The 27817-nt window shown below is 45.3% G+C and overlaps 1 protein-coding gene across 1 annotated transcript in view; it reads left to right on the top strand.

Annotated features, from left to right (window-relative positions):
• Positions 1-27217, top strand: part of HKDC1 (hexokinase domain containing 1) — a 40189-nt gene extending 12972 nt beyond the window's left edge. The window contains exons 5-18 of the mRNA XM_052640066.1: positions 1465-1560; positions 3650-3752; positions 5957-6140; positions 9102-9257; positions 10356-10589; positions 11627-11931; positions 13510-13655; positions 13754-13873; positions 18337-18432; positions 18606-18705; positions 20098-20281; positions 22407-22562; positions 23196-23429; positions 27070-27217. Of these exons, the coding sequence (XP_052496026.1) occupies positions 1465-1560; positions 3650-3752; positions 5957-6140; positions 9102-9257; positions 10356-10589; positions 11627-11931; positions 13510-13655; positions 13754-13873; positions 18337-18432; positions 18606-18705; positions 20098-20281; positions 22407-22562; positions 23196-23429; positions 27070-27217 (2262 nt within the window). The remainder of the gene's footprint in view (positions 1-1464; positions 1561-3649; positions 3753-5956; positions 6141-9101; positions 9258-10355; positions 10590-11626; positions 11932-13509; positions 13656-13753; positions 13874-18336; positions 18433-18605; positions 18706-20097; positions 20282-22406; positions 22563-23195; positions 23430-27069) is intronic.
• The last annotated feature ends 600 nt before the right edge of the window (positions 27218-27817 follow it).

The following is a 27817-nucleotide window of genomic DNA, read 5'->3' as shown; positions in this document are numbered from 1 at the left end:
GTATGTGTGTTTCTGATGATAAAATGGCAATATTTCTTAAAGGTAGGGGAAAAAAGAGAGAGAAAAGAGGGTTGGAATTGAAAACTTTAAAGAAGCCTCTAATCTCAACCTTCAGAGACACCCACTACTAGAATCATTGGGTTTTCCTTGCAGTCATGAAAGTGTTAGTCACTCAGTCGTGTCTGACTCTTTGGGATCCCATGGACTATAGCCTGTTAGCCTCCTCTGTCCATGGAAATATCCAGGCAAGAATACTGGAGTGGGTAGCCATTCCCTTCTCCAGGGGGTCTTCCTCAACCAGAGACTGAGCCTGGGTTTCCTGAATTGCAGGTGGACTCTTTACTGTCTGAGCCCCTTGCAATCGTATCTATATTGAATACTGGTGCTATGCTGTATGTACAGCTTTTTTTCCCACCTAACAATATGTCACATACATTTATTCCCCACTCCCTCATATATCTCCCCTTAACAGGTCCCACATTGTCCCTGGCATCCTATTTGAGGGGATACCACCAAACAATCTCTCACTCCTCTGTCCAGCGAGGCAGGAGTTACCATAGCCCAAGAGGGCAGAAGTTAGGGGGAGCTACCACTAGGTGGCGCTGTGGTGCAGGGAAAAAAACCTGCTCTCTAAAGTGGGGGTGGGGGGTTAGAGGGGTGTAGGGGAGGGGGTTAGTGTCAGAAACCTGCATTCCAGCTGGGCTCTCTCTTTCACTGACTATGAACTTTCACTGACTATGATACTCGGAGCAACTTCCTTCTTTTCTGAAGCTTGTCTGCTTTATTCATAAGCTGAGGGGGTGGGGCTAGTCAGGGAGTTTGTAAGTTTGGGCTCACCTCCTCTCCACTAGGTAACCTTGGGCATCTTTTAATCTCCAAGTTCTCCTTCAGTCTGAAAAATCCTGTGATTATTTGCTAGGTTAGACGTGAAACTCTTTGAGAAACACCACTTGTAAGCAGATAATTGATAATGCATATTGAGATCCACTTTTGCAAGTTGAAATTCAGTCCCCCAAAGAGTCTTACAAGGTAACATGTTGGTTCTGCTTTGTGGACCTGGCAAACTAGACATTCTGCACACATCATGTATCTACCACATTCCGGGTACTTCCATCAGAACACTCCTGAGACAGAGGCAGGGAGGTGATGTTTCCATTTCCAGATGAATAAACTGAGGCTCAGGGAGGTTAAATGACTTGTACAATGTGTTGTGAACCCAAGCATTCTGACTCTGCAGCCATTGTTCTTTCTGCCCCTGTTTATAATATTTTAAACTGCTCAGATGAGAGTAAGAAGCATGTCGAAATTATTAGAAAAGGCCTCTAAGGGAATGAAAGAATTGGTGTGACTCAACTTAAAGAGAAGGCTACAGGGGACCCACTGTAGTAAGCATGAAATTTCTGCAGCTCATTTTCAGAACTGAGTGCCTTCTTTATTTTGTCTGGATCTAATATCTTCCCCCAGGGTATCCTGCTTTCATGGACGAAGAAGTTTAAGGCGAGGGGAGTTCAGGGCACAGACGTAGTGAGCTCTCTGACCAATGCTATGAAAAGACACCAGGTAAGGAACCCATCTTGGTGTGGGGAGCTCCCCAAGTTCCGGCCCTTATCTCTTGTGGGGGTGGGGAAGGGTTGTCTTCTACTGTGCCTGCCCTTGAAGGAGAATCAGAGAAGGACTTGATCTTAAGAAAGTTCTCACTGTAGCACAGATGTGGCCAATTTGGATAAACCCTCCCGTGGGCCTGGTATGTGGCAAGTGTTCTAATTACTGTTGAAGGGTGACCCATACTTCCCTGAGGCCTCCCCAGCTGCCACAGCCTCTTCAGGGGTCTTGGTTAGACTTGATGCTGTGTGAGGCTCCAGGCCTCACCTTTCCTCTCTGAGTCATGAAAGGTCACTTTCTTTCCTGTCTGGTTCTCTCTCCCATTTTCCACACCCTACTCATTGAATATCTCTATTTGTTGGATACATTTTATAATAATTTACATACATTTTACAATAATATTAAAGCAAGCCATGCTCCTGGCTGACCTGAGTACACAAATTAACCCAATTGACTTGTTACACTGACAATGTGAGAAATATTTTGAAGTATACCCTTCCAATCTCTTTTCTCTTTAAAGTTGCTATCATAGCCTTTTGTATGTTTTCTCTTATTGTTTTCATTTTGCTTTAAAATGTTCTCCCAAACCTTGTGGGACCGTGGTGCAATGACCCTCGATGACTTGATAGAACAGGAAAGCCCTGGTGCTGCTCACGGAGAGGACTTGGCTGAGGCTGGTTAAAATGTCCCTGTGGGCGAGGACTTTGGTGTTTTCTCCTGGAGGCACCATTCCTCCTAGGATAAACATGATTCCTCAGCGTTCTTCAAGCACTGGCTGGAGTCCTGGAGATCTGTCCCTCATGCTTTCATTGCTCAGAGGCCTTCACCCATGAAACAGGAGCGAGGGTTTCATTCACTCTCAGTCTCAACTGCTCTTTTTCTCTCCTGGAACCTTAAACCTTGAGAAAGTCCTTTTTTCTTCTTCTTTTTTTTTTTTTTTTTGTAGCAATTTAAATTTTTTCTAGAAGATTATTTAACTTAATTTCAATATGCAGTCATCAGAGGAAACCGAAACAATAGAGAGGAATAACAGTGTATACATCACCCAATTGGGCCGACAACCTACATCCATACTTGAACAACACTGGGAAGTCCCGAGTAACAGCAATCTGGAGCCCCAGTTGGGAAAGGGGTCCAAGGTGGTGCATCCACATCATGGGTGAGACTTCAGATCACAGTTCTGGGGGCTTCTGCTTATAATCCCAGCCTGCAAACTACTATTAACCAGTTTTCACATAAAAATGCAGCTCTGGTTTTCCTTTAACTTTTACAATGCTATTCATTTCAACTTGTGAATCTTAAGATTCCTTAGACCCTGGGGGACTAGCGAGGTCTCCAGGGGCTTAAGAAAGTCCAAGACCCACTCCTTTTCTTCTCTAAAGTGCCACTTGACTTGCTGGTAACCACCCGTGTGCTTGCAGGCAGACATGTAGTTCTGCCAAGGTCGGAAGTCAGTCAGAGGCCTGCTCCCCTAATTTTGAATGCCAAACAAGACTACCTCCATTTTAATTTCCCTAACAGTTCTTTCCTGTTTTGCTAGTTCATCTTGAGTCACAGGTGTGTAGGATCTAGGGGTCAGCAGGAAAGTCAGAACATCTTGATTGAAGGCAGACAACTGCAGTGGAGCAAAGGCCTTATTTCTTACAGGCAGGCCCAGAGGGCAGGATCTAGTGATTCTCTCAACCAGGCACCTTCATTACTTCTGCTTCCCCTAGGAGAAGGCAATGGCACCCCACTCCAGGACTCTTGCCTGGAAAATCCTATGGACGGAGGAGCCTGGTGGGCTGCAGTCCATGGGGTCACTAAGAGTCGGACACAACTGAGCGACTTCCCTTTCACCCTGCACTTTCATGCATAGGAGAAGGAAATGGCAACCCACTCCAGTGTTCTTGCCTGGAGAATCTCAGGGACGGGGGAACCTGGTGGGCTGCCGCCTATGGGATTGCACAGAGTCAGACACAACTGAAGTGACTTAGCAGCATGGGGAAAACTAAGGGAATATCGCCTCTCTCCCACACATTGATGCCCTCTGGGACTGGTGTTCCAGCAGGACTTAGATGTGGACATCCTGGCTTTGGTCAACGACACCGTGGGGACCATGATGACGTGCGCCTATGACGATCCCTACTGTGAAGTTGGTGTCATCATTGGTAACTCAATTTGCCTTGCTCTTTGGAGGTGGGTTGAAAGGGGCTGGTTTGGGGCTTAGTTTAGGAAACACTGAGCAAATTCTGTGGGAAGAGTATTGGTATTTTCTACTTAGAAGAAGCAACATAGGGAGATAGAAAATTAATACACGCGTTCATTCAACAAGTGTTTACTGAGTAACCACTGTGTGCTGGGCCTTGGGCTCTGTGTTGGATGCTTGATGGTGAGAGTCCCAAAGATTCCTGTACTCATGAAATTTTCAGTGCAGAGGTGGGTGAGAGACCAAAAAGGCCTAAACAAATCATATTTCAGGTGGTTAGTGTGATGAGGAATATAAACCAGGGTGATGAGACTGAGAGTGAGGGTAGTGGGGTTGTGAGGTGAGACCTCACTGAGGGGTGACATTTGAGCAGGGACCTCAGTGATGAGGAGGAGCGAGCAGAGCAGAGATGGAGAGGAAGCGAATCCTGTGGCCTGTGACAGGGGAACGAGTCTGGGCTGCTCGAGGAGCCCTAAAAGGCTGAATGGTTGTGAATCAAAGCAAGAGAGGCTGAGAGTAGAAGGCCATTCGGGTGAGAAAGAGTGGCTGGGACCGGGCAGATCACCGAGGACATGGGACACAGTCCCTGGAAGGTCTTTGACTTTAAACCCACAGGAGATGAGGCACTAGAGGACTTTGGGTGGTGGATGGACAAGTGGGGTGTGCATTTTGCAAAAGCTCATTTGGTTGCTGTGTAGAGAATCAACTACTGGGGGTAAGGCCAGCCAAGAGGCCACTGCGCTCTGTGGCGCAGGACCAGGGAGACCACAGCAAAGTGGGAGTGTCTGTGGGTGGTCTCAACACCTGAGCTGGAAGGGGGCCCTCCTGGAGGGGTCCATGAAAAGGGCTGTGTGGGGTCAGTAAGGCCAAATGGACCAGATTTATAGGCTGTTCTCAAATGTCCCTTCAACCCTCCTATTCCTTTACTACTGTTGGGGAAAGTTTTCTGAATTGTTTTTTCCTAATTTGCATCTCAGTCTCCTCAGTCTGACTTGCCCAAAGAGCAGGATCTTTACATCTGGGGGTCTTGATTTGCCTTCCAGTTTCTGGAGCCCTGTATCTCAGAATGGGCCTGGCGCTTGCCCGGCATGGCACCTGCTATAGTTGGCTGTGCCTGTCTTACTGATTCTGTCTGATAACCTGCTAATTGGGTGCCAGTGTCTGTACTTTAAGCCTTTTCCAAATATTGTATTACAATCTGATTGCCTAAATCTCTTATTTCTCATGTTGCCTTTAAAATCCTGAGACCTAAATATCAGCCAGGGAAAGATACTTAAAATTAAAACAACAACAACACACACCAACAAAATAGCTTTATTGGGACTTCCCTGGTAATCCTGCAGTTAAGACCCCACATTTCCACTGCAGGGGGCACAAGTTTGGCCCCTGGTTGGCCAACTAAGATCCCACATGCCACATGTCAAGGCCAAACAAAGACAGACTATCTTTGAAGCATAGGGTTTGAAGCATAAAACCCCTCTCATTTAGGTAATAATTAGTGATTTTAGTGAATTTATAGAGTTTTGTAATCATCACCACAGTCCAGCTGGAACGTTTCCATCATCCCAATATGTCTCAAACAGGTTGTGCCTATCTGTAAGCCACTCCTCACTACTCAAGTGTTTGAGGCATTTCCTTGCAGTGAATTTATGTTTGAATAATGCATGTTGCTCTCTTATGCAATAGCTCATCACTGTCAAAGATAAGGATGTAGCTTATGCTAGGGACAATTTGCGGCAGGTATGAGTAAGGAATATTTTTAGTATCAAATAGAGAAGAGGCTAAGTAGCACAGGGGAAAGATTAAAAATATTAGTGAGTCGGTGAATTTTTGAAAACAGAAGATTCAGGTTACTCATCCTCCTCTCCGTAAATGTGCTCTGTCAGCTTTCATACATATTCATCAGGGACTTCTTCACAATTGACTCCATTCATAACAGCAGACCATTAACACCCTGACAAGTGTGGACTTGACATGTCAGCTTTATTCCTCATGAACTCCCGGGCTGGCCAAAGCTGCTTCCCTCAGCAAGAACCAGCCCCGGGAGTGGATCAAAAGCACTTTGTGGTGCATTCAGAGGACTCTCGGGCGGTTGAGGGTTTCCTCTGTCTTTGCCCAGCTGGGAGCCCTTGCGTCTGTTCGTTTTCTCTCTGCTCCCTCGTCCAGGTACCGGCACCAACGCGTGCTACATGGAGGACATGAGCAACATCGACCTGGTGGAGGGCGACGAGGGGAGGATGTGCATCAACACCGAGTGGGGGGCCTTCGGGGACGACGGGGCCCTGGAGGACATCCGCACTGAGTTCGACCGGGAGCTGGACCTCGGCTCTCTTAACCCCGGGAAGCAGCTGTGAGTACCCTGTGCTGTAATCTGGGCGTCGGCACCAGTGACTGTCCACTCACTCAGGTACGCTTTATACCTGGGAGTCTTCCTAGCTGTCACTTGTTCGCCATCACAGGGAGTTTAAGAGGCGAGGCTTATACTGGTATTTCAGTTTTACCAGATAGATGAGGAAAGGGAAGCCAAAGAAATTGAGCGATTTCTCCCAGGTCATATCCCTGATCAAATTCAATCCAGAGGCAGGGGGGATAGAGCTATGAACCTGGTGACTCAAGTCCTGCCTTTTTGGCCCATTGGAATGAATGGTCACAGAACAAATCAGTGCAGCCCGAGGAAGCACACATTCCTCATTTGTGTTTCAGGGCTCCCCTGCACCTCACTTTCTCCTAGGCCTCACCACGAAGCACCTGGTGTGAGTCCCTCCCAGCCTCAGGTCTCATGGAGACTTCCTGCACGCTTATCCCATGCTCACATGTAGTATAAGCCTTCAGGGTCTGCCCCAGCTCTAACTGTATGCTGAGCTCCCTGAAGGCAGCTACACTTGGGAATTCCTTTCCTTTCTGCACATAGTGTCTTTACACGTTGTTGCAGCTTTAAGTGTTTGTTAAAAAAAAAACAAACAAAAGTGTCTGTTGAATGAAAAAATGTTTACAACTTAAAAAAATAATCTCAGATTTATAGAAAAGTAGTGAGAATAGTACAACTTTCAAATTCCCAAATAGTAACATTCTATCTGTGTGTATATGTATATACACAGACACATAAAATATACACCTGTATAAAATATACACCTGTATAAACACGTCTCAATAAAATTATTTTTCTGAACCATCTGAGACTACAATTGCAAATGTAGTATCCCTTCACCGCTATATACTTCAGAGTATTACCTGAGAACAAGTGCATTCTCTTATACAACCAAAGTGTAACGATCAAAATTAGAACATTAGCATTTAATCAGTTCTAATATCTAAGTTATAGATCTTACTCAAAACTCACCAGCTGCCCCACTAATGTCCTTTATTTAAAAAGAAAAATTGTCCAGGCCCAGGATCACACATTACATGTTGCTGCTGTGTCTTTTAGCCTCTTTCAATCTTCTGTAATATAGTTTTGCTTTCTATGGTCTTCAAGAACACAGACCATGTATTTCACAGCAGATCTCTCAACGTGTTTTTGTCTGACGTTTCTCATGATTAGAGTCAGGCGATGCATTTTCAGCAGGACTGTCACACAAGTGGTGTGTGTCCTTCCCAGGGCATCAGATCTGGAAGCGTATAATATTTATTCAGTTCCTGGTGACACAAATTCAAATCACTTGGTTAAGGGAATATTCGAGAGGTTTTTCCACCTCAAGGTTATTCCCTTTGTAATGAATAAGTATCTGGTGAAGAGATTCTTTGAGACTATGCAATTATCCTGTGTTTCATTAAACTTTTACTCTCTAGTTTTAGCGTCCATTGATGAATTTCTAGATGCATCATTCCCTCTGAAGTTATTAGTTGCTATTCCACTGTAAGGAGTACTGTAAGGAAGAGCTAGCTCCTCCACTTACTTCCGTATACTAATAGGGATTCTTTTATAATTTAATGTTATAATTTTTTCCTATCATTATTTTATCATTCCTTCCTATCAAATTTTTTTTCAGATTTAGCCAGTGGAAGCTCAAGCTAGTCCCTAAGTGCTTTTGACATGTTCCCATCCCTCTCTAAGTACTTCCCTATTTTCTTGCACAGTAAGATGCTCCAGGCCCACCATGTACTTCCCAGTCCCAGCAATGGAATCAACCATTTTCCCAAGAAGCCCTGGTGAATAAACATTTTAAGTACCTCCTGGAAACCACTCCACACTAGAAGTGAATATCCGAGGAACAAATTTCTGCTTCTGATGTACTCATTCCCCAGCACACACCCATTCTGCTGGTGACACAGAACAGTCACAGCCTAAGGAACTGGGTCCATTGTGAGGACTTTAGCATCCTCACACTATTCATTTCACTTAACATAATTCCACTGTCCCAAGCTCAGCTGGGATTTCTTTCTGTTGTCTTCTATTTTTGCAATGTTTTAAGACTTTTTATAATGAAATAGAGAAAGTTGATTAGGAAACTGGTTGTCCTTGATTTTGTATTTTATTATGTTTGCAGAATAAAAATTATATTGAATAGTTTACTTGGGAAACAGTTAGTAATTGCTTGTTGTATGCAGACTGAAAGTCCACATGTGGGTAACCTGGTAGGACATTTCACCCATATTATTGTGTGTGTGTGTCTATAGATTTTATTTTATTATTATGTTTAAAAATTTTATTGGAGTATGGTTGATTTATAGTATTAGTTTCAGGTGTACAACAAAGTGATTCAGTTATACATATACATATATCCATTGTTTTCCAGATTTTTTCCCATATAGATTATTACAGACTATTGATAGAGTTCCCTGTTCTGTACAGTAGGTCCTTGTTGGTTATCTATTTTACTCATTATTGTAGAACCTCTCTGAGGCTATCTAAGCCCAACTGACAGACACAACATCTTTTTCTTTTGGGCAGAAACGTGTAGGAGTTGGAAAAAATTTCAAATTTGGATTTGTCATGCTGTGGTTAGTGATCTTGGGAAAGTACCTAAATTCTCTGAAGTTGAGGTTCCTTAGATCTGAGACTGGCACCCCCACAGTCAAGTGTGATTTGAGATAAAGATTCTTGGACTCAAGCACTTTGTGATCAGAAAAGAATCATAGGTTTTCTCTAGTTCAGTGTTCCTCTTTTATAAGTGGGGATAATGCAGCTCAGAGAGCTGCAGTGGGCTCCGAAGGGCACCTCAAGGTGGGGCAAGGACTGAGGCCTCCTGACCCAGAAAGAGGCCTTTCCACTACTTGTGTTCCTGACCATGGGCCATGGCTCATGGGCTTGGGAAAGGAATGCTGCATAACCGAAGGCATTGCTGCCACTTATCTGTTCACCAAATTGTAGGTTTGAAAAGATGATCAGCGGCCTATACTTGGGTGAACTCGTCAGGCTTATCTTGCTGAAGATGGCCAAGGCAGGCCTCCTGTTTGGCGGCGAGAAATCCTCTGCTCTTCACATTAAGGGCAAGATTGAAACACGACATGTAGCTGCCATGGAGAGGTGAGCTACTGGCAGGATCCCTCCCACCTTGACTCTGAAGAGGGTAGGGTGGGCAGCCAAGGCATGGTGTGCTCATGGGAGTGGTGCATAGGAGGAACCAGGTCTTCCTTCTTCACTGGGACAATTTCAGACTTGTGCACAGCTTCAGGTGGATTAGCAGTGCCTGTTGTGCCTCACATGTGGCTTCTGGTTGGTATCAGGAACCAGGGATTCTGCTGTTGGAGGTTTACCCCCTTCTTACGTTTTGTTGCCTTTTTCCTCCCTAAACTGGTGACATAACTTTTTTCAGGTTGCAGACCCCTTTGAGAGTCTAAGTTCTGGACCTTTTACCTCCAAAATGCACACTTGCACACAACTTTGCTCATTATATCAGGGTATCCCTGGAACCATTAAGGCCCTAGCGTGGAATCCAAGTTAAGAATTCCCACTACAGCAATCATCTTCTCTACCTGCTGCTGTCAGGGACTGCATTAGGCTTTGGCTTTGGCAATTAGAGGGAAGAGCTCACACAAAGGTCTGCAGTAGGGAGCTGACTGCTGAGGGTGACTGGCCCCGGTTGACTCGAGATCCTGTTAGAAACCCTGGCACTGCCCTGAGCTTTGCAATCAGCTTAGATTCTGAGCTCAGCAGGGTGACACTTGACTTCCAGAGTCTGTGTTTATGCAGAGCTTGGCAGGGACTGAGTTTCTATGAAAGGCAGTGCAGTACAGGGTGCTTACAAGGGTGGGCTCCTTAATCTAACTGCCGAAGTTCAAATTTCGACCCTTGCACTCACCAGCTATGTGCCTATGGACAGGTTACCTACCTTGTCTGTGCCTCAGATCCCTCTTCGGCTCAGTAGGATAATAACTGTCCTCCCCCCAGGTTTGTTGTGAGAACTAAGTTAACACACGTCAAGTCCTTAGACTAGCACCCGGCACCCAGTGAGTGAGCAATAAGTGGTGGCCGCCATGATCATTGTTGAAATCATCATTATTATTATATGACGATGTGCCAGCCTGTTTATGTTCACAGTCCCGAGAGGTGGGAACACTCTCTCTGAGGGGGATTCCCATGGGATGGGGCAGTGTGGTCCTCTCACTCCTGTCGCCTGGCCAGGTACAAAGAAGGCCCAGCCAATACAAGAGAGATCCTGACAGACCTGGGCCTGGAGCCTTCGGATGCAGATTGCATTGCGGTCCAGCGCGTCTGTACCATCGTCTCCTTCCGCTCAGCCAATCTCTGCGCAGCCGCCCTGGCAGCCATCCTGACACGCCTCCGGGAGAACAAGAAGCTGGTGCGGCTCCGGACCACAGTCGGCATGGACGGCACGCTCTACAAGATCCATCCCCAGTGAGTGCTGGCCTCCGGCCCACACGCTCCGCGACAGTCTCCCTTGGAGCAGAGTCCGGGTTTCTTTCTAAACTAGGCTGCTTCTCTGGGTTTCCAGAACCAACCATATTCTATGGTTCTGAGATTATACAGCAAAGGGTGAATTCAGAGATTACATTCATCTAGCTGGCAGGGCTGCTTTAGGGGGTCATTCTTAAAGGAATATTTTGCTAAAGCCAATAGCCTGACTAGCAAGGCCATCCACCCATGTGCTTGTCCATCTATCTATCCCTATATTCATCTATCTATCCATTATTATTGAATACTCACTACGTTAAGACAGGAAAGTAAGATATGTCCAATTACAAATGGGGCAATAACTGGATGGCAGAGGTTGCCATGTTCACATGAAGGATACCAGTAGGAAAACACAGAAGGGAGAATGAAAGCCCCTCTGACTAACAGAGGTGTAACTGAAAGTCAGGCATGTACACCTGGGAAGAGCTGGGGAAAAAAGACCTTTCCCTATGTTCAATCAATATATGTATTGATTGTATATGTGTATGCATGCTAAATTGCTTCAGTTGTGTCTGACTCTTTGAGACCCTGTGGACTGTAGCCCGCCAGGCTCCCCTGTCCATGGCATTCTCCAGGCAAGAATACTGGGGTGGGTTGCCATGCCCGCCTCTAGGGGATCTTCCTGGCCTGGGAATCGATCCTGCCTCTCCTGCAGCTCCCGCATTGCAGGCAGATTCTTTACTGCTGAGTCACCATGGAAGCCCGTATATTATGTGTGGATATGCCCTACTAGTTGTAATATTGGTGATAAAATAACCACTTCTTTGAGGCTTCCAAGGATCCTTTCCACTCCCTCAGATGACCTGGACCCTACCCTAGTCACCCCCATCGTCTCCCTCCGTCCAGCAACTAAAGGGGTGAGCCTTGGCCCAGCAGGGCTCCCCAGGACGCTGTCCCACTGCTCCACCTGTATCTGTTGCTATTGGCTGGGCCCGGGCCTTCATGGTTTTTACATATTTTGCCACCACCCCTGCCTATAGATACCCGAAGCGCCTGCACAAGGTGGTGAGGAAACTGGTCCCGAACTGTGACGTCCGCTTCCTCCTGTCAGAGAGCGGCAGCACCAAGGGGGCTGCCATGGTGACCGCCGTGGCCTCCCGGGTGCAGGCCCAGCGGAAGCAGATTGATAAGGTGCTGGCTTTGTTCCGGCTGACCCAAGAACAGCTTGTGGGCGTTCGGAACAAGATGCGGGTTGAGTTCGAGTACGGGCTGAAGAAACATACCCACCCGCTGGCCACAGTCAAGATGCTGCCCACCTACGTCTGTGGGATGCCAGATGGCACAGGTGGGCCCTGCGCCGCTCCCTTCTCTGATGGGCCACCCGGAGCTCCATCCAAGCTCCTTAAACCCAGTTAGGATCTTTGTTTCAAGAGCCTTGGGTTCGTGTCTAGAATGGAGGGAGGGAGAGTACTCTGCTGAATCTGTCCTTTGGTTGATCCAGGTCACTGGCAGTGAAGAATACCTGAGTTAGGTTCCATGTGTGTGAAGACCCTGCTGCTGTCCCCGGGAGCTACCGTCTGGACACGTGGCGTCTCTGGCTTGTCTTCTCCCCTTTCCTCTGGCTTTCTTCTCTCCTGGGGCTTGGCTCTCTTCCTCTCCCCTCTCTTCCTTTTCTGCCCCTGAGTTTTCTGATACTTGATCTTTTTTCCTGGTCCTCTGTGCTCAGCTGACAGGAGCTATACAACAGTGAAGTCAGTTCTTTATACAAGTAACTCTATCTCTTTACATCTCGTGAATCTCACCGAGATATCCTGATCTTTGTAAAATGCTTCATCTCTTTAATTTGCTTTTGACTCTTTAGTTTCATTTTGTGCTCACAACTACTCTGTATGTTATGTAAAGAGAGAATGATTCCCATTTTATGGATGACAAAACTGAGACTCAGAGAAGTTAGGTCACATACTTAGGGTTACACAGCTGTACTTGGAGTCTCTCAACAACAAAGATCTTTTCCAGGGCCAGTATCCTTCGAGTCTACTTGGGGGAGAAAATGAGAGCAGGAAAAGACACTATTCAATTATTCATTCTTTCATCTCTTTTTTTCTTTTGCCTCCATTCCTCAAAGTTTCATTAAGTGCCTGCTATAGGTCAGGCTCTGCTGTAGGCACAGTGACAGAGCAGTTAAGAAAACAGAGTCCCTGCCTTTATGGAACCTTTGTTCTGTTGGGCTGACAGACAGTAAACAGATAAACACCAGATGATGCCATGCCATGAAGGGCTATGAAGACAAATAGAGCAGAGTCAGGGGTAAGAGAACTGGCCGGGGGTGAGGGCTTTGGCAAACTCAAGGAGCAGTAAAATGACCAGTGTGATGAGAACAGAGTGAATGAGGCAGTCAGCGAGAGGAGGGATCACACAGAACAGACTGTGATGCTCTGAGATGTCAGAGAAGCAAGAGGCACTGCCCTGGGTAGTAATGGGTGTTGGACTTGATACGGTTTCTTATCAGTCTGGTGGGGGTGTGGGAATCCAGGGATGGGAAGAGTGGGACAGAGAGTCATTTCAGGCTTGGGATGAGCAGTTCCTCTAGGCCCTACAGACAGAATGGAAGCACCTTCCTGAGTCCACTGTAGTCAGGTAGCCTGACCTGGATTCACCCTCAGCGGTTCCTTGAGTATAAGTATCATGTGTGGCCGTTAGCAGACACCAAGGAAAGCAAGCTGGCCTCAGATGGGCTCAGGATGCCTGCCCAGGGCTCTGACACCATGCTTGCTGACCACCACGCCCCTTTGGCCCCTGAACCTCAGGCCAACAGGCTCTAGGTCTGTTCTCTTTCGGCATCTCTTCTTCCTCCCAATGCCTGCACACGAGGCCCTGCTTAGTGCATGCTGGTGGAATGCCACACTCACTTCCTCTACCACAGAGAAAGGAAAGTTCCTCGCCCTGGATCTGGGAGGAACCAACTTCCGGGTCCTCCTGGTAAAGATCAGAAGTGGACGACGGTCAGTGCGCATGTACAACAAGATCTTCGCCATCCCCCTGGAGATCATGCAGGGCACGGGCGAGGAGGTAAATGCCGGCCGGGGGTTCACCCTCCGAGGGGCCAGCCTGCCGTCCACCCCGTTCAGTGCAGTCCAGCAGGACTGCTGCTCTCTCTCTCCCTGCAGCTGTTCGACCACATCGTGCAGTGCATCGCCGACTTCCTGGACTACATGGGCCTCAAGGGAGCCCAGCTGCCTTTGGGCTTCACGTTCTCATTTCCCTGCAGGCAGGCAAGCATTGACAAGGTAAGACGGTCCAGCCCGGCGGGCCTCCCTCCGGCACCTGGGGAGTCTCAAGGCAGCTCTGAGTCACTGTTCACTTTATTTAGGGGTCTCGGGTTCAGGGCAGCTGGGGAGACATGATCAAGGATTTAGACTATTTAATTTTTTCTATTTACTGCGTTCCATTTTCACTATTACTGTATTATGGATTGAAGTTTGCAAGATGCTTTAGGGTCGTATAAAGAGACACATGGATAAAATTACTGTTAGAAGTCAAGTCATATTATCAAGAGATAAGAGTGAATGACCAGTTAAGGCAATTTATAAAACTCTTAGCCTGTAATATTACATGTGTCTTCCTGGGTGGTCAGTGTAAACAGGGAGACATAGAAGGTAGTAAGGCTTTTATTGTCTGATGAACAAAAGCTTACCAGTGCTTCTGAAGAAATGCATTTCTTTCCTGATATTAGACTCTCAGGAGACATTGATCATATTGACACATATTTTGCTGACACTGAAGAACTTCACGGATGATGATTTTAATAAATTGTTCATAATAACTTAGAAACGCCTATCACATGACTTTTCTTGGACAAAAGCACCATTCACCTGCTCAAGGAGAACAGAGTACTCTCTGTTGCTCTCTAAGAGGCTTATGTCAGTCAAGCTAGCTGATCTGGTGTAAAAGCAGAACACCACTTTCAATTTACAGAGAGAACCCTGGTCAGCACGGCAAGGCAGCCAGAGAGCTCATGACAATAATAAGAATGGCACCGAAGATTTAAGACTTTGATCCAGTCAGTGTCTCCATGATGTACACATTATTTTTGTTTTGTTTATTTTACCATCTTTTATTGTGGTAAAATTTATATAACGTTTACCATTTTGGCTGGTTTTAAATGTACATCGGTACTTAAAAGTGTACTGATGTACACTTAAAAAGTCCAGCTGTGCTGAGGCATTAAGTACATCACGTGGTTGCGAACTATCACCACTATCCATCTTCCGAAGGCTTTCATCTTCCCAAACTGAAACTCTGTGCTCATTAAGCAGTCTCTCCATGTGCCCGTCTCCTAGCCCCTGCTAGCCTTTGTTTTACTTTCTGTCTCTATGAATTTGACTATCTTAGGTACCTCATCTAAGTAGAATCAAAACAGTATTTGTCATTTTGTGACTGGCTTATTCCATCTAGCATAATGTTCTCAAGGGTGATTCACATAGAATTCCATTCCTTTTTAAAGCTGAATGATAATTTATTGTAGGTTTACATGCTATTTTGAATCACCATTTTGTAGTTAAGAAAAACAGAGGGACAGAGAAGTTAAGTTGTCCAGGTTACCATATCTATAAACAGTGGGGGAGGGGCCAGTCCAGGACACTGGCCTGAGAGCCTAGGTTCTTGCACTTTGCCCTCAGGACCTGGAACCCATTGTTTTTGGACCATTTCGGCTATAATGCACAGTATACTTACATATATATATATATATGTATATATATATATATAATGAAGACAAAAAAAGAAATAGTACCTACCCTTGTTCTGTGCATTTAATTTTATTTTCTATCCTGTTTTTCATATGAGGAAATTGAGGCATACAGTCTCATCCAATCAGCAGTTGCAAAACCAGAACTGAAACAGAACTCTCCAGGACTCTGAGAATGCCATGAAAACCCACTCACCAGGCTTACCTCTCACTCCTAATCATTCAGAGAACAGGAAGAGAGGGGTTCAGAAGGTGAAATTATCTGGTAATAGGGCTAGATCTCTCAAAATTAAAAATGCGAGAAGGCTAACAGCCATAAGATCCATTTCCTCAAGATTAATGAACAAGGATATTCACTACACCATCCCTCTTTAATAATGAAAAATTAGAAATAACCCAAATGCCTGGCAATGGAAAATGACTAAATAAAAAATGGAAATAAATTTTCATTTCCCCTAAAATGGAAAATGACTAAATATAGACTATCACTCATATGAGATTACTGGATTTTTATTTAACAAACACGTATGTAGTGCTTGTTTGGTGCCTGATGCTGTACTAAATGCTTCACAGACATCACCTACCCAGTCAGGAGGCCAGCAGAGTGCAAGAGTTTGAGAGCATGGGTCTGGAACCACACTGCCTCAGTTTGCATCTTGGCTTCTCCGCACTTACTGGCTGTATGACCTTGGGTGAATTACTTAACCTCTCTGCACCTTTTACTTCCTTATTTGAAAAGCAGGGATTAAAATAGTACTCATAGGTATGTTTCGTGGATTTTAAAATTTCTCTGCAATTATACTTGAGGAATATTTTCCATGTTAACTGACCAGGAATGGTATAAAAGATATATTCCTGAGTGAGAAAAACAAGGGCTTCACAGGTGGCTCAGTGAAAAGAATCTGCCTGACAGTGCAGGAGACATGGTTTCGATCCCTGGGTCAGGAAGATCCCCTGGAGAAGGAAATGGCAACCCACTCCAGTATTCTTACCTGGGAAATCCCATGGACAAAGGAGCCTGGTGGGCTACAGTCCATGGGGTTGCAAAGAGTTGGGCACGACAGCGGTATAACTTAACTTTCAATAGAGGTTACCTCCCAGGTTTAGGGGAATGGGGAGTTAAAGGAGACTTTGTTGTTATCAATAGCACTGAGTTTTTGCAAAGGTAATGCATTCTTGTATTACTGCTGCTGTTAAAAATTAATACACATAGAAATGGAGTTGGGGGTGGAAGGGGGGAAAGCCACGTGCAGCTGTCCATGGTCCTGAGTGGTCCACAGGCACCAGGACACAGCTGCTCCTCCTGACTCGGGGCACTGGGCCTCCAGGCCTCCCTCCCAGCAGTTCTGACAAGTTCACGAAGACATAACTAAGAAGGAAGGGAGACCAATGGAGAGCTTGGAGCAAAGACACCAATGGCTGAGGAGAAAAAAAACTTTCTTTAAAAATAAATGAAATGTATTTGATTTACAATACTATATTAGTTTCAGGTATATAACATAGTAATTTGTTATTTTTATAGGTTGTACTCCATACAAAATTATTATAAAATACTGACTATATTCTCTTGCTGTACATTACATCCTTGTAACTTATTTATTTTATACCTAGTAATTTATATCTTTAAATCCCTTTCACCTGTTTTGCCCCTCTCCTCACCACTCTTCCTTCTGGTAACCAGTAGTTTTTCAAGAAAGAGAGACTTTAAAAAAATATGATTTGGTATAATTGTAACTAATTAGATTTTTCAACTGGGGTTGAATCTCTAAGGTTCTACATATATTCACCAGGAAAGGAGCAAGGAAGCCTAGCTTCCCAAGGACTGTGCAGAGAAGGGGGAGCCCGGAGCTGAGGGCCTCAGGGTGAGGTGGCCGTTAATCTCCTGGGGTTGGGGTGCTGCCATTAGAGTTTCTGGCCATCTCACCTATTCCAGCTGCTCTTCTGGCCTAGACACCCCAGCTTTCCCTGCACTCACCCACCCCCAGCTCTAGGATATGGAGTTTGAGGCTAGATAACTCTTGCTTCTGGCTAACAGTGTAACCATCTTTTTAAAAATCAGAAATACTTTTTCTTGGTAGTATAAAAAGTTAGACATATTGATTTTAGGAAAATCGGAAAACATGGACAAGCAAAAAGGAGAGACTGAAAGGTACCTATAATCTTACACCTAAAGAGAACCACCGTCAACCCTCTGGTGTGTGCATTGCTCCAGACCTTTTTCCAGATTTGAGTGTGTGTGTGCGTGTGTGGTTTTTAAAAGAATAATTGAATAATTCATCATCTGTATTTGTTTAATGTGAGTTCACTTAACAGTGTATGGTAAACATCTTCCTCTAATGGCTAACATTCTCTTAAAGCATTATATTTTTGTGGCTATAGAGCATTTCCTATATTGATATACAATGATAGATCCATATTGTTGGAAAGACAGAATGTGTGCGTGTGTGTGTGTGTGTGTGTGTTTGTGAGTTGCTCAGTTGTGTCTGACTCTTTGCAACCCCATGGACTGTAGCCTGCCAGGCTCCTCCGTCCGTGGAATTTTCCAGGCAAGAGTACTGGAGTGGGTAGCCATTCCCTTCTCCAGGGGATCCTCCCAACCCAGGGATCAAACCCACATCTCTTGCATTGCAGGCAGATTCTTTGCTGCCTTAGCCACCCATTTTTCCTGTGAAACAATGCTTTGATGAACATTTTGTAGCTTTATCTTTGATCATGAAGATGTGATTGATTGGATAAATCAGAAGTGGTGTTTGTTCTGTGCAGTCATGGCCAGGGAACGTGAGTTGATGTAAATTTCTGTAATTATTCCACTCAGCAGTAGACCTTGCCTGAGCATCATGCTTCATGGTGCCTCTGGGTCCAGTGTTAGGGATCCAAATGGAAGCACAGTCAAAAGCATTTGACCAGCAGTCAGCTGTGGTCTCTTGCATCTATTTGATGCTGAGGTTGTGCAGTGGTTCCAGCAAACTATTGCTCAAATGAATTTGCCTTCCTTTCTTTCAGGGAACACTCATTGAGTGGACCAAAGGCTTCAAAGCTACTGACTGTGAAGGGGAAGATGTGGTGGATATGCTCAGGGAGGCCATCAAGAGGAGAAATGTATGATATGGTGTTGAAGCTCATACCTGACCTGACCTTCCCCAAGGCCCCTGTGCTCTGTCCTCAGACACCAGCCCTGCGACTCTGGCCTCTGCCCACCTCAGTCTGATATCCCCTCTTGAGACTGTTTGGCCTGCACATCCTACTTACAGTAGAGCTCTCTTCCTTTGCAGGAATTTGACCTGGACATAGTTGCAGTTGTGAATGACACAGTGGGAACCATGATGACCTGTGGCTACGAAGATAGTAATTGTGAGGTTGGCCTGATTGCGGGTAAGTGATCAGGCCTGTCCCATTGGCCTGCTCCCATCTGATCTTTTGGAAGTTACCTTTTAACATACTGAGGGGCAGGGGGCCATTGTTCCATTACATAGGGGCTCTGAATCCAGCTTTGTCCATGGCAAAGATGAAGTTAAGGTTGGGATCTCAGGTCTCCTAATTCCCAAGTCTTTACTTAATATCTTTTTCCCTAAGGGTTCTAAGCCAAGGTTGTCCTTTCTGTTGAGGAAGGAGAATAATATAGAAAGAGGGAACTTTCACATTTGGGCCTTGGGGCAGATTTTACTGGGTGGAGGGAGACCACAGTTGGATCATGTTGGTTGGCCTGGAGCTGAGAGAGCTAGATTTTCATTCCAGCTCCAACTTGTACCTCTTCTGTTCTCTGACCTCTTCTGGCTGTCAGAAGGTGCACAGGATGGGGAAGAGTTGGAAGGAAACCTAGGAGAGGAGCAGGGAGTGGCCCAAGGTATGATATAGGCATTTTAGGAGTCTTCTGGAAAAGTCTGGCGGTGATTAAGGGCAGGGGTAGATTCCAGGGGAATGACTGTAAGTGGTGAGGGGACAGGTGGCATTTGAACAGGTAGAGACGGGGTGGTGGGCATTCCAAGTGTCAGGCACTTGTTAAGTAATCACAGAATCTGAAAAAGTTGTTCCAGCTGGTTGTCTGGGTTTCCTGAGGGTAAGTAGCGCATAGCACAAGGAGACGGGGATATATTGAGATGTCTTCAGTGCCAAGGAGAGGCTTCATCTCACTCTAAACCTTACCTGCTTTGTGACCTTGGGCAGGTTGCTTATTCTGTCTGGTCTTGAGCTTCCTCATCCATAGGAAGGGTTGGGCTAGATCTGGGAGGTCAAAGAGGTGAGATTTGTTTGACTGAAGATGATAATTGCCTGGATTATTGTCTTGAGAATAGTTCTGAGACCAGGTCATGGACAAAGGAGAAGAGGGTGGCTTTCAGATACCAAGTGTCTGCTTATCCAAGCCTAGATGGTTCCTCGTGGTCCCTTCCAGCTCTGCTAACTCTGTGACTGCTTGGAGCTCACTTTGTGTGCCTACGGCTTATCAATAATGGGGAGGGTGAGGAGGAGGATAATGGTATCACAGGGATGAATTCTATGTGGAGGAAACTTACAGACATCATCTCATTTTTTTTTCTTGATAACAAATCTATAAGACAGGTGATAGTTCCTTTTTACAGATGAGGAAATTGGATATATGAAAGATGTAATACTCGCCTGCAGTCACCCAACTATAAATATAAGGCTGAAGTCCACACCCAGTTGTGTCTGACTCCAAACCTAAATTCCTATCTACTGTACCCTCCTGGCTCTTTAAGACCTAGTGGTGTCTTCTGAAGACTAAAGTCCCTTCATGATTCCTTCTAGGAACAGGCAGCAACATGTGCTACATGGAGGAGATGAGAAACATTGAACTGGTGGAAGGGGATGAAGGGAAGATGTGCATTAATACCGAGTGGGGAGGATTTGGAGATAATGGCTGCCTCGATGATATCCAGACCCAATATGACAAGGAGGTGGATGAGGGGTCCTTGAATCCTGGCAAACAGAGGTGAGAAGGGGGTTGTGTGTACATTTCTGTAGGTCGTCCATCTTCAGCAGATCAATGGGGGTGCCCTTTTCATATTACAGCTATTTGTATAGTTTGTACATGTATAACAACTCTTCATCAGATGTCAGTGAAGTGTCTAATTTGAACAAAAGCAAAGGTGGCCCAGTGGTAAAGAATCCTCGTGCAATGCAAGAGAGCTGAGAGGCACAGGTTCTATCCCTGGGTCAGGAAGATTCCCTAGAGAAGGAAATGGCAACCCACTCCAGTATTCTTGCCTGGGAAACCCCATGGACAGAGGAGCCTGGCAGGTTACAGCCCATGGGGTCACAGAGAGTCTGACATGACTAGAGCATGGACACAGCAGCAGCAAAATTTATGACAAGTTCCCAACAAACAGACAGTGTGCCTTTTTCTAATTACCATAAGGTTACCATAAGGTTACCATAAGGTCTAGTGGTGGCTTTGGAAATGAGGCCAAGGTTGTCAGGAAGTCTGTTCACTGTGGCCTTGATGTCACACGGCAGGGGCATGGTGGGCCTCTCAAGATGGGTTTCTAGTAAGTCCTGTTTAGAGGTCAACATCCTTAGTCTTTTAAGAGCAGGCGGCCAGGTTGCTGACCTCTGTGGTTCTGGGGTTGGGGAAGTAACTGCAAGTGAAGGATAGGAATCCTGGTTCTCAGCCATGACGTCATGTCCCAGCATGGGTCACAATCACTTGTAAGGGTTATTCCAATTGTTAACCATACTAAAAACACTGAAAACAATGAATGGTTAAAAAAGAACAAACACAAAACCGGGTACATTTTCACTTGCATTCTCATATAGCTTCTTTAGTGGGAGAGAAAGGGGTAGAGCTAGCATGGGGGGAACTGATTATTAGCCTGGCCCCATCTGTTTCCATAGGGGTTGGCGTACTTTTTCTGCAAAGGATCAGAGAGTAATGTTTTACTCTCAGGCCATATGGTCTTTGTCACGACTAAGCTCAGTGTCTTTCTATATGAAATAAGATGAAAATATAGATTTACTGAGAGACAATATCCAAGTGGAAAAGTTGAGCTAGGAAATGTGATGGGATGCCTGGGTCATAGACGCCTTGATGACTATTCAACTGAGAACACTCAGTAGGAAGAGGCTTGACAAGACCAAGACCAGCCCTGGTGGTCCCACATCTTCCTTTGGCACTAGTCTTTGTTGCTGGGAGGCAGGCAAGTTACCATAAGCCCAGCTGAACCAGGGGCCAAAATCACAAGGGACCTGAATTCCAAGTTGGGGCATCCAAGTTTTGTGTCTGAATCCATTGGAGGTTCTCATTTCTGGAGTGAAGAGTGTTAGGGGGCAACATACTTGGATTTACTTTGCTGTCCCCATTGTTTGTCTAAGTGTTGGTTCCTTAGACTGATGAAATCCTGAGCAGTTAAGAGAATGCAAGTCCAGCATGTAAGTCGCAGGCACACTCAGATTTTCATTTGACCCTGCAGGCAGTGGGAGTCCAACTCCACCTTACTATTATTACTATTGTCTCACATACCTGGGCAGAGTGCCTGGTCAGTGCCTGTTGATTGTAGAGCTTCTTTTTCTCTTGCACCTTCCATCATGGAGCTCACAGGCTGGTAGGAAGAGGGAAGGGAGCTCACATTTTGGACCATACTTTGTGTGTGTATACAGTTCAAATGTGTTATCTCATGAAGCAGAAGCTCTAGTGGAGAAGATTTCTTCAAATACAAAGCCAAAGTAAACTAGCTTTGGGGGCAGAAAAGGGACTTAGCTTAGCTTAGTGTCTACTGTGCACCAGATGCTTGGCTTCCAACAGTCTTGTGAGGTCAGTGCTTTGCTCCCGGTTTCATAGATGATGGCTTATAGTCCTTACTCAGGTCATGCAGCTAATGTGTGGCAGAGCTGGAAATTGACTTCTGCTCAGCATGCCTCCAAAGCCCGGCCTTCCCACATATACTGTCTCCTGCATGTACTTCTCTGGGCCTGATGCCCACTCCACCCCACTGTGACCCAGGCAGCTGGTGGATGCCAGTGGCACGCCTTCCACGCTCTGACATGTGATCCTCTTGGGAACCACTCACCAGCACTGATTTTCCTGCTCTCACGCACCTTGTCACTCTTTCTCTCAACAGATACGAGAAAATGACCAGTGGGATGTACCTGGGGGAAATCGTGCGGCAGATCCTGATCGACTTGACCAAGCAGGGTCTCCTCTTCCGCGGCCAGATTTCAGAACGTCTCCGGACCAGGGGCATCTTTGAAACCAAGTTCTTGTCTCAGATTGAAAGGTGACTCATGATCAGTTTCACTTGCTCCATGTAAAGGGCCCTATATTGGGACATGCTGCTGTCTCACCAGGCTCCAGCAGATTTGAAATCTAAAAATAGAGAGTAAGGGCCTGGCTGGGCAGAGGGTTGCCTCCTGGGGCTACTCCCTCTCTCCAGCTGCATCAGTACTACAGCACCCACTGAGGAGCCAGAAGCCTGTCTGGGCCCCTAGATTCCTAAATGGTTACAGAAGAGTTAGGTTAGGTTAAAAAATGATCCTCTTCTGGGACTTCCCTGGTGGTCTGGTGGCTAAGCCTCTATGCTCCCAGTGCCAGGGGCCTGGGTTCCATCCCTGGTCAGGAAACTAAATCCCACATGCTGCAACTAAAACCCGGTGCAGCCAAGTAAATAATAAAAAGAAGATCCGCTTTTGATTCTGAAAAGATGATGTGCTCATACTTTGAAGATGATGGGACTTCCTGGGGGTGACAGGCTTTCTCGAATCTCAGCTTCTAAGGCATCCTGCTCCAACCTTGGCTTTTCTGGGACCATTTCTTCTACTCAGGCACCTAGGGATGGGGGACTGTGAGTCCTGGGGAGCAGGTTCCAGGGCCCCAGCAATAGCTCTTGACATCCTGCTCTGCTTGCTGGCAGCGACCGGCTGGCCCTCCTCCAGGTCAGGAGGATCCTGCAGCAGCTCGGCCTGGACAGCACATGTGAGGATAGCATCGTGGTGAAGGAGGTGTGCGGTGCTGTGTCCCGGCGGGCGGCCCAGCTTTATGGTGCTGGCCTGGCTGCCATCGTGGAGAAGAGGAGGGAAGACCAGGGACTTGAGCACATGAGGATCACCGTGGGTGTGGATGGCACCCTGTACAAGCTGCACCCACAGTGAGTGCTCCAGAGACTCAGGGCTGGGGGCTGAGGCTGAATGTCGAGCCGTTTGGGGCTGACGGACAAAGTGGCTCTGCTTCCTAGTGCTATGATGTGGGAGTGTTCACCACTCTCCCTAAACCCCAGGCTCTTCATCTGTATCAGGCAGGCAGGAATAATCTCGAGGATTGGGTGAGTTCATACATGTAAAGGGCTTTACACAGTCCTCGGGTGGCGCTAGTGGGACCCGCCGCGCTAGCGGAACCCACCTGCCAGTGCAGGAGACATAAGAGACATGGGTTCGATCTGTGGGTCAGAAAGATCCCTGCAGGAGGGCACGGCAACCCACTCCAGTATTCTTGCCTGGAGAATCCCATGGACAGAGGAGCCTGGCGGGCTACAGTCCATAGGGACACAAAGAATCAGATATGACTGAAGCAACTTAGCACACACGCAGTAAAAAGAAGTGGTTGTCATTAACACAGTCCAACCTGACCTCAAAGGGAGCAATGAGAACTGAGTATTTTGCCCATCACAGAGAGTGTGTCAAGTATGAGCTCAGAATCAGCAGGCAGAAGGATGAAGAGTGAATTTGAATCCTGGCTCCACTGCTTAGAAGCTGGGAGGCCCAAGGCCAGTTTCTTACCCTCTTTGACCCTAGTTCTTTATCTGTAAAAGGATGATAAAAATCGTACCTACCTCATAGGTTGTCAGAATTAAGTTAAACAGTGTCTGTAGACTGTGACAGATTACAAAGACGGCAATGATGATAGCTTTTATTTTTATTTAATGTTTTACATTTTATCTTGGTAGATGAAGAAAGGTATTAGCCAGCTTGTAAAAAATTCTAATCATGCTGAAATATATAGATAAACATATTAGTACTGTAGTCCTTGATGCTTAGCCCTTCCTATGATGCTGACTAATTATCCAGGATAACTGACTGATATCTTTTCTTGATTCTCCCCTTGAGGTCACATATTTTTGCTGTGATTCCTCCAAGCCTCTTCCTTTGAACCAAGACCTAACCAAAGGACAAAAACCATATGTTCATTTCAATAGGTGCAGACAAAACTTTTGATAAAATCTAACACAACAGACTGGTTCCAAATAGAAAAAGGAGTACGTCAAGGCTGTATATTGTCACCCTGCTTATTTAACTTATATGCAGAGTCCATCATGCGAATTGCTGGGCTGGATGAAGCACCAGTTGGAATCAAGATTGCCGGGAGAAATATCAATCACCTCAGATATGCAGATGACACCACACTTATGGCAGAAAGTGAAGAAGAAATAAAGAGCCTCTTGATAAAAGTGGAAGAGGAGAGTGAAAAAGTTGGCTTAAAGCTCAACATTCAGAAAACGAAGATCATGGCATCTGGTCCTATCACTTCATGGCAAATAAATGGGGAAACAGTGGAAACAGTTTCAGATTTTTATTTTGGGGGGCTCCAGAATCACTGCAGATGGTGACTGCAGCCATGAAATTAAAAGACGCTTACTCCTTGGAAGGAAAGTTATGACCAACCTAGATAGCATATTAAAAAGCAGAGAGATTACTTTGCCAACAAAGGTCTGTCTAGTCAAAGCTGTGTTTTTTCCAGTAGTCATGTATGGATCTGAGAGTTGGACTATAAAGAAAGCTGAGCACCAAAGAATTGATGCTTTTAAACTGTGGTATTGGAGAAGACTTCTTGAGAGTCCCTTGGACTGCAGGGAGATCTAACCAGTCCATCCTAAATGAAATCAGTCCTGAATATTCATTGGAAGGACTGATACTGAAGTTGAAACTCCAAGACTTTGGCCACCTGATGTGAAGAGCTTACTCATTTGAAAAAACTGTGATGCTGGGAAAGATTGAAGGCAGAAAGAGAAGGGGACAGCAGAGGATGAGATGGTTGGATGGCATCACTGACTCAATGGACATGTTTGAGTAAACTCCAGGAGTCAGTGATGGACAGAGAGGCCTGGCATGCTGCAGTCCATGGGGTCACAAAGAGTCGACACGACTGAGCGACTGAACTGAACTGAGCACCTTTTATGATAAGAGCACTCAACAACCTAAGAATAAAGGAACTCCTTCAGCCTAATAAAAGCATCTGTGAAAAATGCACAGCTAATGCCATACTTACTGGGGAAGCACTGGATGGATGATTTCACCATAAAATTAGGAGCAAGACAAGGATGTCCACTCTTGCCGCTGTTCTTCAACATTGTACTGCTTCTAACACTGCCTACAGATGATTGTGTGGTTTTTGTCTCTCAGTCAAGTCTTTATTTAAGGGAGAGGCTTATAGGATCCAGGTCAAAAAACTATGTGACCTCAAAGGGAGAATCAAGCGTTAAGTCTAGACAGGCAGTTAGGCAAGAAAAAGAACTAAAAGGCATCCATATTGGACAAGCAAAACTATAACTATCTTTGTTTGCAGATGATATGATTTTGTATATAGAAATCCTAAGGAATCCACAAAAAACTGTTGGAACTAAGAAACAAATTCAGTCAAGTTTCAGGATGTAAGATCAGTATATAAAAATCAACTGCATCTCTATGCATTAACAGTGAGTAATCTGAAAATGAAATTAAGAAAACAATTCCATTTCAATAGCATCAAAAAGAATAAAATACTTAACAATAAATTAACAAAAGAGGTATAAGACTTGTACACTGAAAACTACAAAACATTGTTGAAATTAAGAAAGACCTAAATAAATGGAAAGATATCCTATGCTAGCGGATTGAAAGCCTTAATGTCGTTAAGGGAACAACTTGCCATCTTTTTTTCTAACTGAAGTATAGTTGACATGCAATATTCTATTAGTTTTAGGTATATAACATAGTTATTTGATATTTATATACATTGCAAATTGATCGCCACCGTAAGTCTAGTAACCATCTGTCACTGTTTAAAGTTATCGCAATCTTATATTTTCCATGCTGTACATTACATCCCCCTAACTTACTTGCTTTATAACTGAAGGTTTGTACCTTTTAGTACCCTTTACCTTTTTGGCCTGATCCTCTAGGCCCCTCCCTTCTGACCACCTGTAGTCATTTGTTTGTTCTCTGTGTCCGTAGCTCTGTTTCTGTTTTGTTTTGTTTGTTCATTTGTTTCATTTTGTTTTTTTGTTTCACATATAAGTGAAATCGTGCTGTATGTCTTTCTTTGTTTGACTTACTTCACTTAGCATAATCCCCTCTAGATCCATGCATCTTTTTGCAAATGGCACGATTTCATCCTTTTTATGACTAATGTGCCATTGTGTGTATATGTGTGTATGTATCATATCATATTTCTTTATCCATTCATCTATTGATGGGCACTTGGGTTGCTCCCATATTTTGGCTATTGTAAATAATGCTGCAATGACCATAGGAATACGTGTATCTTTTCTATTTAGCATTTTGTTTTCTTTGGATGAATATCCAGAAGTGGAAATTAGTGGACCATGTGCTGGTTCTACTTTTAAGTTTTTGAAGACCCTCCATCCTGTTTTCTGTAATGGCTATGCAAGTTTACATTCTCACCATCAGCTGATGGATGGATAAACAAAATGTGGTGCATCTATACAGTGGAGCATTACTCATAAAAAGGCACGAACTACTGGTACATGCTACAGTTAAATGCCAACGATGTTTCCCCTTTCTCTTTTTCTATAGCTTTTCTCGGATTCTGCGGGAAACTGTGAAAGAACTAGCTCCTCGATGTGATGTGATGTTCATGCTGTCAGAAGATGGGAGCGGAAAGGGAGCAGCTCTGATCACTGCTGTGGCCAAGAGGTTACAGCAGGCACAAAGGGAGCACTAGGAGCCCCCTGGGGTTGGGCCTGGTGTTCTTTGGCTACTGACCAGCCTTTCCTCTGGCAGACGAGTTAATCAGAGACCAACACGCGAGCTTCTGGCTGGCTTCGCCTTTCTGGATGGCCAAACGAGAACCCCAGGTTCTTGCGTACTCTTAGAATTTTGTTACTGGCTTTCAGCAGCATGAAATGACTCTCCATTTGCCATCTTTGTACCAAAGATGAGCCAACTTGTAAAACCAAAGCATTGGTCCTGAGAGACTCCATTTCAGCAAATTTCTCATTTGAGACCTAAGCTGTTAATTTTCTGTGGCTTAGTGTCCTGTGGCTGCTGGACTTGGAAGCAAATACACACTCAGCCCAGGTGGCCTGGCTGGCTGAATTCCTTATGGGGACGCTTCAGTCATGGCTTGTAGCAGATTGGGCCATCTACTGGGAATGCACATTTCAGAGGGATAGGGGCTCACGTAATTACCTGGAGATCTAATCTAACTTGTCGTGTTGACTTCAAGCATGAAGTGAGAACAAAACTTTGGAGTATTCAGCCCCAGGATGAAATCGAAATCCCAGGATGATTGCCAGGGATCTCCATAGGAAACTCTTCATGC

The sequence above is a fragment of the Budorcas taxicolor genome, chromosome 5 (assembly GCF_023091745.1).
Source record: "Budorcas taxicolor isolate Tak-1 chromosome 5, Takin1.1, whole genome shotgun sequence".
In the NCBI taxonomy this organism is placed as follows: domain Eukaryota; kingdom Metazoa; phylum Chordata; class Mammalia; order Artiodactyla; family Bovidae; genus Budorcas; species Budorcas taxicolor.
Note: the sequence above shows the minus strand (reverse complement) of the source record. Positions and strands in the feature narration are given on the sequence as shown.